The 18545-nt window shown below is 33.8% G+C and overlaps 2 protein-coding genes across 2 annotated transcripts; one reads left to right on the forward strand and one right to left on the reverse strand.

The window, feature by feature from the left end:
• The first annotated feature begins 5793 nt into the window (after positions 1 to 5793).
• LOC111797591 (putative calcium-binding protein CML44) lies at positions 5794 to 6389 on the forward strand. Its single transcript, XM_023680645.2, has one exon. The coding sequence runs from the start codon at positions 5845 to 5847 to the stop codon at positions 6298 to 6300; it is 456 nt and encodes a 151-aa protein (XP_023536413.1). The 5' UTR covers positions 5794 to 5844; the 3' UTR covers positions 6301 to 6389.
• Positions 6390 to 11006: 4617 nt separating this feature from the next.
• LOC111796493 (BTB/POZ domain-containing protein At4g08455) lies at positions 11007 to 16364 on the reverse strand. The gene is made up of 2 exons (XM_023679132.2): positions 15867 to 16364; positions 11007 to 11636 (listed from the first exon to the last, which is right to left on the reverse strand). The coding sequence occupies exons 1-2, from the start codon at positions 16203 to 16205 to the stop codon at positions 11172 to 11174; spliced, it is 804 nt and encodes a 267-aa protein (XP_023534900.1). The 5' UTR covers positions 16206 to 16364; the 3' UTR covers positions 11007 to 11171.
• Between the last annotated feature and the right edge of the window lie 2181 nt (positions 16365 to 18545).

Consider the following 18545-nt stretch of genomic DNA (forward strand, 5'->3'; position numbering starts at 1 on the left):
ATACCGACTTGAGCTGTTTGATATTTTTGACCAAAAAATAAAAAATTTAAATTTTCCACTGTACATTCAAAATGTCCTAAATTATAGTTTACCATATATATCATATTTGATATTTTATCATAGATATCTCTTAACTTTCACATCATTTAGGTGTGGTGGATTAAGCAAACATTCTCATGGTAGCAGAGTCCTTTCGGTTTAACAACCCTGATCTTTTATTCAATGGCTTCTGAATGCTCTACTCATCTTCTCCACCGCCCCTGCTGACTTTGACGCTGCAGGGGCAGTCTCCATGACTGCCGTAAATGGAGCCGATTGATTACTCTTCGGCTCCACCTTTTTGACCTCCAGATCACCCTTCAGCATACTCTATACATACAACCTCACCTTCTCCAACATAATTGGTTTCCCTTTGGCTAACATAGTCTCTCTCATTTTCTTCCCAATCAACCTTTCATCCTTCACAAAAACCCTAATCTCAGAATCTTCATGAGCATTCACATTGAAAATATACAGAATCTCGAGAAACCTATCGACCTTCTGCAGAGATTTACCTTTGGAATCTGGGCGCCGCACTGGCCTCTTCGCCAACCAAGTCGCCACCGCCCTTCTCGCCAAAATTGGTCCATTCGCCCAATGTGGCGACTCTTCCAGCTTCAACATTGTCTTTGTCCCTTGCTCTAGGTTTCCCTTTCTACTTTTTGGGTTAGACATATTCTCACTGAAGCTAAGGCAGCATCGTCGCTGAGCGACGATTCCTCTTCATGGGTTAGATATATTCTCGCCGAAGCCAAGGCAGTATCGCCGCTGAGCAACGATCCCTCCACAGTTTTTGATGGCCAAGAAAGTGTTTATCTACGCCTCCTCCAAACCAGGTTGTTGACATCTACTCGAAAAGTGTTTCTCGACCTCTTTTTGAATTTTTCAGATTCAAGCTTCACGTTCGTTCAAATTCAACGCTCAGCTTGCGGTGGGTGCTAAGGATATTTAGTACTAAATTATAGTTTACCATATATATCATATTTGATATTTTATTATAAGATATTTATCTTTTTACCGTAGATATCTTTCTATTTATTGTTATTTTCATTTATTACTCTCGTATCCTTGTAATTTATTTGATTATAAATAAATAATTTTCACATCATTTATTGTGGTGGATTAAGCAAACATTCTCATCCACAAAACATGACCAGTAGAAGATTCCCATTCATGAGAAATTGGGATCACGAAGCCATTTTTCCTTTTTCTAATATTTATTTGAAAGAATATTTTTAATGAATAATTTGTATTAAAAAATATAAAACATTTAATAAATCTAATAATATTTATAAAAAAAAATATATTATTACTTTATAACACCTTTAAATTTTAATACAAAACATAGTTTTTAGCATTTAAACAAAAATTAATGAATAAATTAAATATAAAGCGAGAGAGAATTAAGTAAAGATGGGGACGTAGAATATAATTGTAACAAAGACTGAATGTGTCTATTAGTAGTGAAACACGAGTGTTATGTGTCGAGCCATGTCAAGGGTCGAAAAAAAGTGTTGTTTGGACCTAGGAGAATGGTGCATCATCTAACACGCCGAGAAGAGTGGGTAAGATTATCAAGCTAAGAGACAAGCAAGAACAAAACGAATACGAAGGTAGACGACATCCCGACATTTGCGGTGTCATCCCAAAGCGTCGCTAAAACTTAATAGCTTCTAATTTGTACGACACTTGCTAGAGTTATCGTGATAAGCATTATAACGGCTTGATAAAGTCCGGTAGGTGATGAAGTAGATCGATAGATCTTGAAAGGCGTTGTATGCCCGAGAAGGTCTTCGTAAGTTTCTGAGAAGTCTCAAATAGATGTAGAAATATGTGAGTCGTGTCATCGAGAACCAAGATGATGAAATGAGAAACGACATTGCGTTTTACAATTTTTTACACGTATTAATTAGTTAACTGATCATCGTATTAGTTTTTTTTTTTTTTTTCTCGATAAGATTAGGTTGGATTTGAATTGGATTGAATTTTTGAAAAACCTAAAATTCGAGTTAGTTCGCGGGTTGACTTTTGTCCGGTCAACCCCACCAACCCGAAACCATAGACTTACTATCCAACCTAACCTTACCATATTTTAAAGTTATTATAAAAATTAAAAATATTTTAATTTATGAAATTTTAATTATTAATTTAACCTGTGAATAAATAAATTTTTAAAAAATAATTATAAATAAAAAAACGAACAACTTGACAACCCAACTAATCTGAAATTTTAGGTCATGTTGAATTGTCAACTCTATTCGAGTTGTTCGGGTCACCAACCCATAACCTGAAATTTAGGTTAAGTCGAATTGGAAATTTTATTCAGGTTGTTCGGGTTCACCAACCCAACTAACCTGAAACTTTAGGTTAGGTTGAATTGTGAACTCTATTCGCGTTGTTTGGGTCACCAACCCAACTAACCTGAAATTTCGAGCGGGTCCAAAAAAATTTTTTAATTCAATCCAACTCGTACATACCCTAACTCGTTCACACCAAGTTAAAAAAAAAAAAAAAAATTAAATTTTAATACTCCAATTAAAAATAATATATATTAGTAGATTAAATTAATAAAATACATAATAAATGACCATTTCAATTTATACAAATAAAATTATATTTTTTCAACACGTATGTGACAAATTATTTATAAATATGTTCAATTCAATGACATCAACAAATATATTATTATTTTAAAACTCGTGTTATATTCATCAAATTAATTATTTTTTAGTTAATATAATTTTACAATAATATAAATTTATTTTTATTCGGTTAATATTTATTAATATAATTTTAAGAATCATTGATCAATTCGAAGGTCAATTATTAGAATTTAAATAATAATAAAAAAAAATATGTTTTTTAAAATTTTGGTCCTTCGTGATTTGATATTTACAATTTTACCCTTAATCCATTAAAAATCTAAAATATTCCTTTTTAATGCATCGTAATTAACATTTTATTATTTAATAATATATAATTATTGTAATAGGTTTTGATTGGGTCACACCCTCTCATTAGCTCGGGAAGAACTTAGTTTATGATTGGATTATAATTATTATTGATCTCTCTCCAACTAATGTGAGATCTCACAATCTGCCCCGAACACAAGGAATGCTTCGTTTCCCTTTCCGACCGATATGGGATCTCACAATCTGCCCCAACACCCTATAAGGAATGCTTCGAATCCGCCCCCAATACCCTATAAGGAATGTTTTGTTTCCCTCTCTAACCGATGTGCGATCTCACAATCCGCCCCTAAGTCTACTTTGGCCCGTTATGTATCGTCGTCAGTCTCGCCGTCTACTTGGGAGAGGCTTCGATACCCTTATAAGGAATGCTTCGTTTTTCTCTCCAACTGATGTGGGAACTCACAATCCGCCTTAACACCCTATAAGAAATGCTTCGTTTCCCTCTCCAACCGATGTGTGGTCTCACAATCCGCCCCCAAGTCTGATTTGGGCCATTATGTATCGTCGTCAGTCTCACGGTCTACTTGGGAGAGGCTCCGACACCCTTATAAGGAATGTTTCGTTTCTCTCTTCAACTGATATGAGATCTCACAATCCGCCCCCAAGTCTGCTTTGGGCCTTTATATATCGTCGTTAGTCTCATAGTCTACTTGGGAGAGGTTTCCACACCCATATAAGGAATACTTCATTCCCCTCTCCAACGATGTGTTTGAGATTTTACAATCCACCCCCCTTGAGATCCAGCATCCTCACTGGCATGCCACCCGGTGACTAACTCTAATACCATTTATAATAACTCAAGTCTTCCGCTAGCAAATATTGTCCATTTTAGCCCATTACGTACACGGTTTTAAAACGGGTCTATTAGAGAGAGATTTTCACACCCTTGTAAGGAATACTTTGTTCCCTCTCTGAGATAAGATCTCACAACAAGCATCCAATGTGTCCGAGATTATTACTTACCTAAAATTTCCTAATTCAAATGCTCTCATCATTCATTTTTTTACTTAGAAAAGGAACTATTAATACAAAACGAACATAAAATTTAACTTCTTTAGAAAAATAAGTCCTTATAAAGAATGTTATTTTTTATAGTTTCCAAAGATTATAATATTCGTCAATACGTAATGAGGCCTTTTGGGGAAGCCCAAAGCAAAGCCATGAGAGCTTATGCTCAAAGTGGACAATATCATACCATTGTGGAGAGTCGTGTTCGTATAACATGGTATCAAAGTCATGCCCTAAACTTAGTCGTACCAATAGATTGGTAAATCCTCAAATATCGAACAAAGAACTCCAAAAGAAAAAGGAGTCAAGCCTCCTCAAAGGCAGTAAAAAATGACTAAGACTCCAAAGGAGTCGAGCCTCGATTAAGGGGAGGCTCACTTTGTTCGAGGGGAGGTGTTGGATGATGAAAGTCCCACATCGGCTAATTTAGGGAATAATCATAGGTTTATAAGTGAGGAATGCTAACTCCATTGGTATGAGACATTTTGGGGAAGCCCAAAGCAAAGCCATGAGAGCGACAATATCATACCATTGTGGAAAGTCGTGTTCGTTTAACAGATATATTCATAACATTTTTTTGCGATATTTTCAGCATTTATTTATTTATTTAAAAAAAAAAAACCTTTATTCTTTTCAAAAGCGGCAATATTATTTGACATTTCATACCGATTTTACAATTACGTAGAAATCTTTCAAAAATTTTAACGAAAAATTGACCAAACATAGTACGGGGTTGACTTGCAACAAAAATTTGGACCACCACATCATTGTTAGGTTCTGGCTACATCGTTCTAGTTCCCAATTTTGATAAATTTCTACTTCAAGTTATAGTTTTGATATGATTACGAAACATTAGGGGTAATATTGTAATTTTTGAAATAATACGAATATTTTTTAAATAATTTCTTTCTTTCTTTTTGCTAATTTAATATTCTTCTAAAAAAATACTCTAAACCTTCTAATATATATATATATATATATATATATATATATATATATATATATATATATTTAATATAAGAATATTATTAAAAACTTTTTTAAAAAAAAAATTTATAGCCATTCTTATTAATTTAGTTTTTTTATCATTCAATCTTTTTTTATTAATCTTTGTATTTTAATTTTTTGGAGTTTTTTTTATTAGATTAAATTAATAAAAAATACGATTAAACTTTAGAAAATACTTTTTAACCTTTTAAAAAAATAATTTTATTTAATTTAAGAATATTATTAAAAACTTTTTGAAAAAAAAAAAACTATTTTTATTAATTTAGTTTTTTTTTATCATTCAATTTTTTTTATTAATTTTTTGTGAAATTTTTTTATTGAACCTTCTTTAAAAAAATATTTTTATTTAATTTAAAAATATGATTAAAAAATTGAAAAAAATAGAAATTTTTATTGGACTAAATTAATAAAAATACTCATAAACGCTTTATTTTTTTAAAAAAATATTTTTATTTAATTTAAGAATATTATTAAAAACTTTTTGAAAAAAAAAATACAAATTTTATAGAGATTTTTATTAATTTAGTTTTTTTTTTTATTACCTCTAAAAAAATATTTGAATCGTTTTACGATTTTGCCCTTCCTGGGGCCGCCCTGGTGACGTCATGCTCCTGAAATCAGTATAAATTTCTCCCAATAGAAGGGGTATCGTATTTTCATGCGAAGCTTCAATGGAAACTCAATGCAAGGAAACCAAAACCGCCATAGCTGAACTTTCTTGCGACCTTCCGCCTCTTCAACTGCTCGTTATAAATCGATCAAAATCACTACCAGAGAAGAACTTACAATCTTCAATCGTTGATGTTCCTCATCGCTTATGTCTCCATTCAACGCCTCCGATTTACAGAGGATTTTCGAAACGATCGACAGAAATGGCGACGGCTTCGTGAGCATCGAGGAGCTTCATTGGCTGCTTAATCGAACAGGCGTCGATTTCATTTCGGATGATCTCGAATCGTTAATAGGTAAATCGATGATTGATTTTGATGAATTCTTGTCTCTGTATGAATCGATTTCGGAAATAAACAGAGGAGGAGAGGAGATTGAGAGCGATCTTTTGAATGCATTCCAAGTGTTCGACGAAAATCGCGATGGTTTTATTTCGTGCGATGAGCTTCACAATGTGTTGGTTAGGTTAGGGCTTTGGGATGATCGACGCTGTGTGCGTGATTGTAGGCGCATGATTGGCGCGTTCGATGTCGATTTGGATGGGCGGCTTGATTTTGAGGAATTCAAGAACATGATGAACTACTCTTCTAATTCTTCGTTTTAGATTGATGATTTTAGTGAGTTTGATTCTTGTTCGTGTTGATTTGGAGTTGATTTGTTGTTTGTTAGATTACAAAAACTCGTATTTTTCTATCTTCTTTTCTCAATTTCATTCCCTCCCTGACTTCTCATTTTATGTCGAATTAGTTTTAGGTTTTTAAATTTGTATATAAATTAGTTAATAAATATATCAAAATTTTTAGCCTAAACAAGGGAGAGAATTAATGTATATATTTATTTTAAGAACTAATAAATGTTTAAAATTCCTTAAAATTCATAAATTCTTAGGTGAAAATCAAACCGTCCACTTATGAGATGGTGATTCACGGTCCAAGTTCACCGCTAGCCGATATTGTTCTCTTTGGATTTTTCCTTTCGTGCTTCTCCTCAAGGTTTTTAAAATGCGTCTGCGAGGAGGGGTTTTTACACTTTGGTGTTTTGTTCTCCTCCTCAGCCAATGTGGGATCTCATAACTAATCTCGAATTAGCGGTAACTTCTTAATTTATCATTCATCTGCTTCTCACTTTTCGTGAATATCTGAGACATTGAGCAATATCTAGAAAAACATTTAGGGAATCGATCGGATTCTACTTCTGTTCATTCTGTTCATTGTGAGATTTCACGTCCTCGTTGGAGAGGAGAACAAAACATTATAAGGGTGTGAAAACTTTTTCCTAATAGACGCGTTTTAAAACTTTGAGGCTGTTGTTACAAAAATAAAAAAGGATCCCAAAGAATATAGTGCGTCTTATTTGAAAGCAACACGCTTTTTCAAAAGCGGTGGTATGATTGTCGAGCCTTCTCGTTTTGCCCATGGGGGGCCTACTAGGTAGGATAACAGTGTTCGAACTTTACTTGTTGTTTCTCACAAAGTAAAGAATACAGTGCGTCTTATTTGAAAGCAACACGCTTTTTCAAAAGCGGTGGTATAATTGTCGAGCCTTCTCGTTTTGCCCACGGGGGGCTTATTAGGTACGATAACCGTGTTTCAGCTTTACATGTTGTTTCTCACGAAGCAAAGAATACAGTGCGTCTTATTTGAAAGCAACACGCTTTTTCAAAAGCGGTGGTATGATTATCGAGCCTTCTCGTTTTACCCACGGGCCTATTAGGTAGAATAATCGTGTTCGAGCTTTACCTGCTATTTCTCACGAAGAATTCCGTTTTGACCCGAAAAAGCGATAGCAACCATAAACTTGCGATAAAAGAAAAGAAATATAAGCTATTGAGTTCAGCAAACTTATGATAAAATAAAATAAAATAAAATAAATAACAATAATAAATATAGGCCGCAGCATCATCTTCCTCTTCTTCATTCGATAGCATCTCCTTCCTCTCCTTCAATCCACAGCCGGTGAAGCCCTCCTCCCGGTAACAACGACGGATGTCTCATCGGCAAGTGGTCGGTGGAGCGTCTCACTCCGGTTGCACCAACGTGCAGCAAGCAATGACAGCAACAAAGCGGTTTGTTTTGATAAGCTTGGTTGATTTTGGAACGATTTGAAACTAATCGAACAAGCATATTCAAAGATTTTAAGTACATGAAAGTGATGTACGTAGAGCCTGTGTATCATATTTATATTTGAAAGTGATGTACACCTCGAGAACCGAACCGTGAAAGCAATGCATGCCTAGACGGTTTGGTTTACATGTTGTGAGTGTTTGAATAATCCACCACACCTGGTGTGAAAGTTATCTTAGTTATAATCAAACAAATTAGAAGAATAAATGGAAAGATATCTATGGTAATAAGGCAAATATTAGATATTTGCCTTATAATAAAATATCAAATATAATATATATGGTAAACTATAATTTATTACTAAATATCCTTAACAGATGTACATAGAACTTTGTATACCGAAGTGATAGACCTACTGATAATGGAAACCAAAACTAAATTTTAGGCTCGACTATTAGTCCAGTCATAATTTTATGCAGAATCTTCAACTAATTTTAAACATTTTTTTTATAATATTTTCATTGAGATTTTAAATAAAATATTTATTTAGTATAAAGAAAATTTTTTCTTTTATAAATTTATCGGTAATTTCTTATCATCTTTTGCATGTGTATATAGTATCGACTTTAGTCGCACAACTTTTTTTTTAAAAAAAAATTTAATTTTAGAAAACAATTATGGGTAACAATCATTATATTTTAATTAAATATTTAGATCGAGAAAAACCAATTTTTTATAAGTATATTAAAAAAAATAACAATTTCTAAGTATATTTAATATAATTTTTTGGAAGATTTTTGTAAAAATCTAAATTAATGGTGATTTTATGTATCATTTTTTTTAATATATATATATATATATATGATCATCTAAAATCATTAAAAAAAAATTACAATAGACACATTTTAAATTATTAATTTTTATACTGAAAATTTGATTTTACCTAAAATTATACATTTTAACAATTTATTTCAAACATAAAATTAATCCCATTATTTTCTTTCAAGTTTTTAAATTATATATATAATGGGTATATAGAAAATATTAAAAATATATAAATATCTATTTTACAAAAATATTAGACTTTTGTTATAAATAAAATTATAAAAATTATAATAAAGTTATTTTTTAATAATAATTAATATCGACGTTGAACCCTTTATTTATGAATATGTCGATATATTGACGAATATTTCAATTCTTTCTGTCTTTTGAGAGTCGGTGACTCCGACTCAATAGAGAAATTTTTTAGAAAAATATGAACCAAAATCAATTTTCTATAAACACTTTCAATAATAAATAAATAAATAATGGAAATTGTATTTTTAAGTTTTTTTAGTCATTTTATATTAATAGAAAATCTTTAAAATATAAATATTAAAATATGAAAGTATTTTTATTGACAATATTTATTTTATAAAAACAAAATTAAAATTAAAAAAAAAAAAAAAAACTCAAATTAGAAGTTAATTAAATTAAAACATATTTGAAATATATATATTTATTGAAAATATAAGATTTTTATTTTAATATTTATAAAATTTATGATTGGGGCCCACCCGACCGAAAAGTAAGACAATTTTATAATTAAATACGTGTCGGCCAAGGAAAGCGGCGCCGACATTTGGGGGTAATCTTGGTAGAAAAGAAAAGGGCAAATGTGTCATAAATAATAATATTAATAAAAGTCAAACTAAATCAATTTCGGTCAATTTCCCACGTGTGAACGTGGATGAAATCTTCTCCTATATCTTACAATTTCCTTTAAATTATTATTTTAATTTAATTTTAGCCTCAATACTTTTAATAAATTTTATTTTTTGGTGCGTGCTCGCCCCCATAACCACACGGGCTCACCCTAAATGGAATGGCTCTCTTAGTTACGCTATGCCCTGACTCGAACCTCCATATCTGCTCTTCTTTGCCCGCAACCCAAGAAGTTGGCTTTGCCAACACAAGATTAGGGTCGTCTCCTTCATTCTAGGCTGACTTCGTCCTCGGGCTGGCTTTTTGGGAAGCCCGTTCCCACCGCGCTCACGGCCCATCAAAATTAATTTTCTTAAATAATAATAATAATAATTTCTCGATCTTGAAGTAGAAAACGTTTCATCTAATATTGAATAGCTTCTTTCAAAAGTGTTTCCGCTTCTTTAGTGAATGTCTTGATGAAAAATATTATTTCTTGAAATTGAGGCTTATTTGGTTTTACGTAAGCACGTAACTCAACGAGAAGTTTATTTACTTGTCCAAGTCCAATGAATGAAGATATCTTTTTGTCTCGGTATAGAATCAAGATAACTTTTTGTCTCGGTATAAATAGTCATTAGCTGTTTTTCTGCTGTGAGATCAACCAATTTGGATTATTTGAGCAACCGTAATCGTTGATCTCTGGTCTTTATAAGATTGAATTGTGCGAAGACTTATACATCGACAAATTAAGCCAATTCCTTTTTTCACGTAATCGTTGATCTCTGGTCTTTATCAAGATCGATTTGTGCGAAGACTTCTATCGACAAAATTAAGCCAATTCCTTTTTTTTTATTTGTCGGGTACTTATTTTATGGCTTTAATTTGAGCGGCAAACCCTATTCTATAGAGCGATTATCTTATGTTTTTTAAAATTATAATAAATAAAAATAAAAAATAAAAAACATCAAAATTAAATTTAAGATTTATTGAAATTTACGCTTAAAGCCACCAACTAAAATAGTATTTTAATTTATAACTTTTTATTAAATTAAAAAAAAAATTGTTAGTTTTAGAATCATATCTATTATTATTTTAGGTAAATAGAAAAAATATCTATTTTATATCTCGATTTAATAAATAAAATAATTGTCCTTATATAATTATCTAATTTTCTATTACTAGAGTAAAAATATTCAACCTATACAAACATATCAAATTATGTAAGTTACTAAAATAAACTTCAAATTTGAATAAATATGTAGATAATAATTGTAATATTCATATATAATAAAATAAAAAGAGCAAACGAGGCAAAGGCGAGGAACGAGGCGAGGACAAAGATGAAGAATATATTCATCATCCCATTCTCCCTTTAGCTCATGAAAAAAAAAAAAGAGATCATATCCGCTCACTCTTTTGTTCCTTGTCCTAGTTAGAGGTAGATTTCTCATCTGGCAGACAAAATAAATGCTTCTAGCTTCATTCCTAACTATCGTTATATGATGAACAAAAACGCATGTTGAACGTCATAAGGCCAACACAGTGAACGAAAAACTCATAGCCAAACAAGCATATTTATATCGATTGGATTACGTTCTAGTTTTTGTTTAACGAGATACATTCTAGGTATTATTGGAGTGCATGCTCATCGTAATCTAAGTAACAAAACAGTCCTTGCAAGCACACAAAACAAATCACAATGGCTTTAAGATCTACTTGAGTTTTATTTCACAGAACAATCCTTACAAGCAGCAGTATTTACCTGTTTAGACATGTATGCTTCGTAGATTTCCACGACAAGCCGTGGATCCTTCTCGACGAGCTCCATGTACTCCTCCCTCTTGGTAAGCTTGTCCATGTTGTCGATAATCACCGACAGAGCTGCATCGATCATATGCTTGCCATTGTGCTGGTGTGCAAAGGTGTAGTTCATGATTGAGTTGTCCCAGTTCAGTTTTGATATTAGGAACTTCTCGCAATGTGACTTCAGATGCGTCACCTGATACTTCTCAGCCAAAACTAAAAGGTCATAAGCCATTTGCTCATCAAGACAGGCTTCTGCTGTGTACAAATAATTGACAAAGGTGCGGAGGGCGTCGAATGAAACGTCGCTAATCTTTATGGTACCACTACGACTTTCTTCCATTTCATTCTCAAGCATAGCTTTGAAAACGGGCGAGCGACTCACCTGAAACAAACATGAAAATGAATGTTTATTTGTGATTAGAAAAGGAAAGGGATGGATGGCAGACTCCTGTGGCTATGCAAATGTATATGGAACTCAGATGAAATTGTATCCAATCTCGTATTTGCATGAAAAAGAGAGAAGAGGTCTCTCATCTCTCCATTAGAATGAATTGGAGCATAGAATATCATCTAGAGAATGACATCTGCATAGGTTATTTGAGTCAAAGATACCACTACGATGTAAAACCAGTTCTTTGGGGGTGAAAGGAGGAATTTGGTTCATGGAATTAATAAACCCCATTTATAAATTTTAAGTTGCTAATGCAATATGTTCATGGGGGTTAAGAAAATAGATATGTGAGATCCCACGTCGGTTGGAGAAGAAAACGAAGCATTCTTTATAAGGGTGTGGAAACCTCTTCCTAGATATGCGTTTTAGAAACGTGAGGCTGATGGCGATACGTAACGGGTCAAAGTGGACAATATCTGTCAGTGGTGGGCTTGGAATTTTACAAATGGTGTCAGAGCCAGACACTGAGCAGTGCGCCAGCGAAGACGCTGGACCCCCAAAGGGAGTGGATTGTGAGATCCCAAATCGATTGAAGAGGGGAACGAAACATTGCTTATAAGGGTGTGGAAACCTCTCCCTAGCAGACGCGTTATAAAATCGTGAGGTTGACCGCGATACGTAATGGACTAAAGTGGACAATATCTACTAGCTATAGATTTGAGGGGTTACAAGAGCTCAAAAGGATTCCTCTAAGCAGAAGGAATATGGAAATAAAAGAAGTCATTTCCAAAATTTTACTAAACGAATCCTGAAAGTTAAAATAATGTAATATGCAGCACAGACGTGAAAGTCATGTTCAGAGATGCACACGGTTAAGCACGTTAGTAGCTTGTCATCTAAATGCTCCTATCCAATGAAATAAAAATGTACCTTTGAAAATTTATTCTCAAAAGGTTGAATCATTTACGTCAAAGGAAGTATAATTGCCTTCCTTCGAAGATAATGGTTTACATGATGAATTTCAGAGGGTAGCAAACATAATATAAAAGATGAAATGAAATGAAAAAAAAACATAATATAAGATTTAATATGCAATTACTTTGCCTGGAAAAATAACCTCAGCCTCAGAGGCTGATAAGCATCAGTTTGTCACTCTAGATTCCCAAAAAGAACCAGACAGAAGTTTAGAAAATATCACAAGTAGCAGCTGAGTTGACCGTGCCCACGATGACAAAATATTCATAATGCAATGCAAATTCAAAAATTATATTCTGTATCAAGTATCTCTTTGTTGAATTGTTTTTTTGGTTCTTGGAAAACATAGTCTTCAGGTAACATGGAAAGTACATTTTTTGCTAAGCATTGGTTATAAACTCATACAATCTATGTTCTCTAAAAAAAATAATAATAATAAGACCCCGCTTGATAATCATTTGGTTTTTTATTTTAAGAAATTAAGTTTAGGAACACTACTTCCACCCATAAGTTTCTACGTTTTCTTATCCACTTTTCGCCATTATTTTAAAAGAACTCATTCAAGTTTTGAAAACTAAATAAAATAGTTACCAAAAACTTGTTTTTGTTTTTAGAATTTGACTAGGAACTCAAGTAAAGGTGAAAACCATAAGTGAAAATTTTGGAGAAAACAAACATAAATTTCAAAAATCAAAAACTAAAAACTAAACTGTTATCAAACGGAGCCTTATTTATTAGATTTTGAATTTTTAAAATTAAGCCTATAAACACTATCTCCACTAATGGATTTCTTTGTTTGTTTGTTATCCCCTTTCTAAGAGTGTTTTCAAAATCCAAGCCAAATATTGAAAACTATAAGAAGTAGTTTTTAAAATTTTGTTTTTGTATTTGAAAATTGGTTATAAATTCAAATGTTTTCTAAAGAAAAATACAAAGGATTGTAAAGCAATTGTAAGAAAACGAGCACATTTTTAAAAGCCAAATGGTTATCCTAAATAAGAAACAATTACAATTACAAACTACACAGCAGAACATCAAATCCTAGAAAAAGGGAGAAAAAATAGCAACATCTTTAGGGACTTTTGCCAAAACCTCTACAGAGGAAAATAAACACTCCATGTCAATAACCACACGAAATAATCATATGCTGGGACCGAGGGAGCAATGTCTAAATCCCCTATAAAGAAAAGCAAACAGCTAATGAGATTTGCTGGAGAAATTACCCTGGGATATTTCTTTGATCAACCAAACTACCAAAAAAAAATTGACACTTGAAGTTGATAAAGGATGAGTTAAATTAAGAGAGGAGTGTATTGCTATCACCTAATGGTCAACCTTATTAGGCTAAAAGAAACAGTAAAGACATCAAAAATTTGAACAATAACAGAATTCACAGATCACCAAACAACCTATTTTCTTTATTTGGCCAATACACCAGATGAGATAAGTAGAAACTAAATCAAACCGCAAAAGAAAAATTTTCAAAGATTCACATGAGATTCCCTCGAAGCAAGACTGGGATCACACCTATTGTCACTTAACGCATATTTGCTTTCAGTGATCAAATGCCAAAGAAACTCAAATTATAATTATATAAAAAAAAAGGAGTCGATCTCGACAACTAATTTCTTATTGAAGCAATTTTGCTTTGACATGGTTACGAACACCCAAGCCAGGACCCAAGAAAGGGCTACAAACAAACATTGCTAACCAGAGCAGAGGGTGACAAAGAAAGGACTGCAATTATTTAGAATAAGGGATAAAGGATAGTTGTAAAAATTTGGTTACAAAAAGCCAAACAAAGACATTGATCCGAGCCAAGTACACCAAAAGCCTTAAAATTCGTCCCAAATTGAGCCTGCAAGCTAAACTCACAGAATATGCTCCAAACTGGTTGAACCAAAGTCAATCTCCCTCTTATCAATCAACACACAGCTTCGACTTACAGTATAAGTTCCTTGTGTTTAATTTTTTTCACCAAATACATCAAAGTGATTTCCTAAAATTCATAACACTAGCCATGCCCGAGTAAGAGAAAAAAAAAAAAAGATAGCACCATCTATGCATCATCGCTTATCTGCCATCACCTATTTCTCAACCATATTCTTGTTTCTATGATTGTAGGCTCCTCCAAGATCTTTTGTTCCCCGTTCAGCCATCAAGGATATTCGGCTATTTGATTATGGCCAACTCTTCAGTTTCCCTTCAAGTTCCTTGACTAGAAATACTGAATTGGATGCCTCTCAGGTCACCCACCAGTATTGATTTTCAATAAGGGTAGAAAACTGGATTTCCTTAGACCTATTAGATCATTAACTTGAAGGAGGCAGGGCACCTTTGCTATCCCTCAATATTGCTTTCGGAAAGGTTTGCAAGAGAATGTTCTAGATCTCTACAGGGTCACAATTTAGAATCAGAGTTCAAGATGGTAAATATTTCCCTCAAAGCAAATAGGGAGGTCCATCCTCAGCTTCGCAATACGTTTATTCTAAATTTCAGATTCCATGATGTAGATTGCATTTGAACGTATGGGTTGTATCCAATAGTCAAATGAGATGCTAGAACACTTGAACAGATTTGAAAAGCCAGCCACAAGATCCCTCGATCAAGTGTCTTTCCAAGGCATGATTCTTCCACCATTACACACATTTAGGTCACCAAAGGATTGATTGAAGATCTGAGAACTTCAATAGCAAGCTGTCTCCACCACTGAAATGCTCAATCTATTAAAATTGAACCCTTACTTACTAGGAATGTTAAAAATGGCTTCCTAGAAAATCCGAAAAGGCATTTACCCGTGACAAACATGTTCTTTCTCCTTAGATTTCCACATCCAAAGCCATTGGCCACTAGCTTCCATGCCATAAAAGTTGTAGCCCAATCAGCCAAGTGGTCTACTCCCTTTAATTCCACCCCTTTCAAAAGAAGTATCCATTTCTTCAACATCTAAGCTAATCCACAATCTCAATAGCAATCAGATACATTGTAGGATAAACAAGCAGAAGAAATCAACTAGAATCAAGCAAGTGTTAGAAGTATTGTCTCTTCAATATGTATAAAAGTATATTATGCAACCTTGTTCCAGAACTTCAAATGCTTATGCATTTGGAAGTTAAATATCTTACTCTTGATTCCTAAGAAACAAGTAAACGTTTAATACTACACAACTCGAAATCATACTCAAGGAATCAAAACAAAACCACAAAATAGTGTAAGATTCGAGTAAACCATAAAATTCGTACTAACCAAGACAGCTTTATGAGCGGGAAGTGGCACAGCATATCCCTCAGCGCCATCGCCGGAGGCGATCAAAACAACATCCGTAAAGCAAGGAGCATTCGACCGATTATGAAGATGATCGAGAGGGGACCAAAACCTGAGGAAAGCAACCTTAGCTTTCAAGTCTTCGATCTCACGCTTGAGCTCTTCCTCAGTCTCATTAGCTTCCTCGTAACACTCCTTGCAGGTTCCGGCGTCGCGTGACCAGTAATCCTCCAGACACGACAAGCAATTCATCATTTCGTTATCGGACTCACTCTCTGCGTCCGAAATGGCTCTGGACGACACGCACCGGCGGCGATGCATCGGAAACTTCGTCGTCGGTGCTGCAATTCAGTGAAAGATTCTCGTTCGTTCGATCGAACGGAAAAAGGTTCGGAAGATAGTGACGACGATCGGTGAAAGATTACTCTTTGAACGCCGATCAATTTCTGTTCTGAAGAACAAAATAATTTATTTATTTATTTTTTATTTTATTTTTTCAAACTGGAATTAATGAGTAGCCAATGTGGTCCACGTCCTCCAAGTACACTGTATTTTAAATTATTTTAATTTTTTTTTTTTTTTTAAGTTCCTTCGACCAACTCACTCGAAATTTTGAGTTGGTGAATCGAGCAACTCGAATAGAGTTCACAGTCGGATTAGGTTGGGTTATCAAGTTGTTCTTTTTTCGTAATTATTAAAAAAAAATCATATTTATCTGTAATATTACGTTAATAACTAAAGTCTCGTAATGTTCAAATATGACATTTATTAATCATAATGCATCGCTGACATTTGTGATAAACGTTAAATATTTTTAATTTTTTTTTAAATGGGGTAGAGATAGATTGTAACCCTATTTTTTCGAGCTGATTGTATAAAATGTCGACCCATAAATTGAATCAAAATTTTAATTCAACCCAAATCGAAAAAATTAACGTAATTAAACTTTCGTAGTTTGAGTTGATCAGATTATCGGGTCATACGATCACCTGTACTTGAAAGTACGTTAAAATGGGTAAACTTAGTCTTTGCTAATGAAATTGAAAACTTTGTGATGTCCCACATTGGTTGGGGAGGAGAACAAAATACCTTATAAGGGTGTGGAAACCTTCCCCTAGCAGACACGTTTTAAAGCCTTGAAAGGGAAAGCCAAAAAAGGACAATATCTGCTAGCGGTGGATCTAGATCGTTACAAATGGTATCAGAGCCAGGCACCAGATGAGGATTGCCAGTAAGAACGTTTGGCCCCGAAGGGGGGTGGTGGGGTGGTGCGTCTTGTAAGAATGCTGACCCCGAATGGGGGTGAATTGTGATGTTCTACATTGGTTGGGGAGTATAAGGGTATGGAAACCTTCCCCCAGCAGACGCGTTTTAAAGTCTGATTTGTGTTTTTATATGGACGTTTTGTGTTAGAATACAAAAACTTATAATTTACTAAGTTTTTTCTATTTAAAACGAGACATTGCTTATCATTTTAGGGTTATACCTCACTTCTCTGAGACAAAACGCCTCAACCCCACCTCAAATTTTTTGAAACATTGGTCATGACTACGTCCGAATGGTAGTTGCTCGAGAATAGAGCTCGTTCATGTATTTGCTACTGATTGCAAGTTGGGCAAGCATTGGAAATAACACAAGTCAATGAGCGCGTCACGAGCTAGGGAATCATCAACGTTGGTGGTTGTTGCACTAGATCACCAATGAAAACCGTCTTTTTAGAACTATCCGATTACAGACAGAATTTGAATTGCCCATTTCAAATCTCTCCATAAGATAAGTCACATGCTTATTTTGACACACGAAAATACTATCAGCTTTCTGTGTTACTTCAAGAACCCGAAATTTTTTTATTTTTCCATGTCAGTCATCGCGAATTCTGACATCATTGATTTCTTGAACATCATCATCAACACATCATCATTCTCGGTAAAAATCAAATCAACGGTAATTCTCTTCTCATTTACCTTAGTGAATAAAGTGAGTTCATTCTCTAATTTTGTAAATCTACCGGTCGATAAATATCTTTCAGTGCGATTGTACCGAGCTCGAAGTGCTTGTTTTAGTCTATATAACGCACGATTCAGCTTTTCTTTCTTTCCTTTTTTTTCTTTTCGAATCCTCGTGGCTGTTCAACAAAAACATCTCCAATTAGTTTCCCGTGCAAGAACAATGACCAATCTGATAGTCTCCATGCGAGCTACACGAGCAAACACCTCCTTGTAATCTACTCCATATTTTCTTAGTATATCCTCGAATCACCGATCATGATGACGTCTCCTTTCTCATCGTGCTTTGTTTTGAAGATCCATTTAACCCCGATCCTTTTAGCACCATCTAGAAGCTCGGTTAAATGTCATGTTCTATTTCTTTATATAGCTTCAATTCCTTTTTTCACGGCTTTTTCCAAACTGCTTCTTCACAGTGAAAAAGGAACATCTCCATTACTGAAAGTAAGGTGTAGTTCACACTCACCGTCAGATAACTCTTCACCCGTTACATAATCTAGCATCCAAAAAGGTCGAATACACCGCCTTCTTGGAAGTTATTGTTCCACAGCTTCTTCTTATTGGACAACTTCTTCTTGATGACCAACCGTCGTGTGCAAAATCATTTTCTATTTCTTCTGCTTAGTCATCGTCTCGTTCAACATTGATTTCATTA

The sequence above is a fragment of the Cucurbita pepo genome, chromosome 6 (genome assembly GCF_057944985.1).
Source record: "Cucurbita pepo subsp. pepo isolate OVF chromosome 6, ASM5794498v1, whole genome shotgun sequence".
NCBI lineage: Eukaryota > Viridiplantae > Streptophyta > Magnoliopsida > Cucurbitales > Cucurbitaceae > Cucurbita > Cucurbita pepo.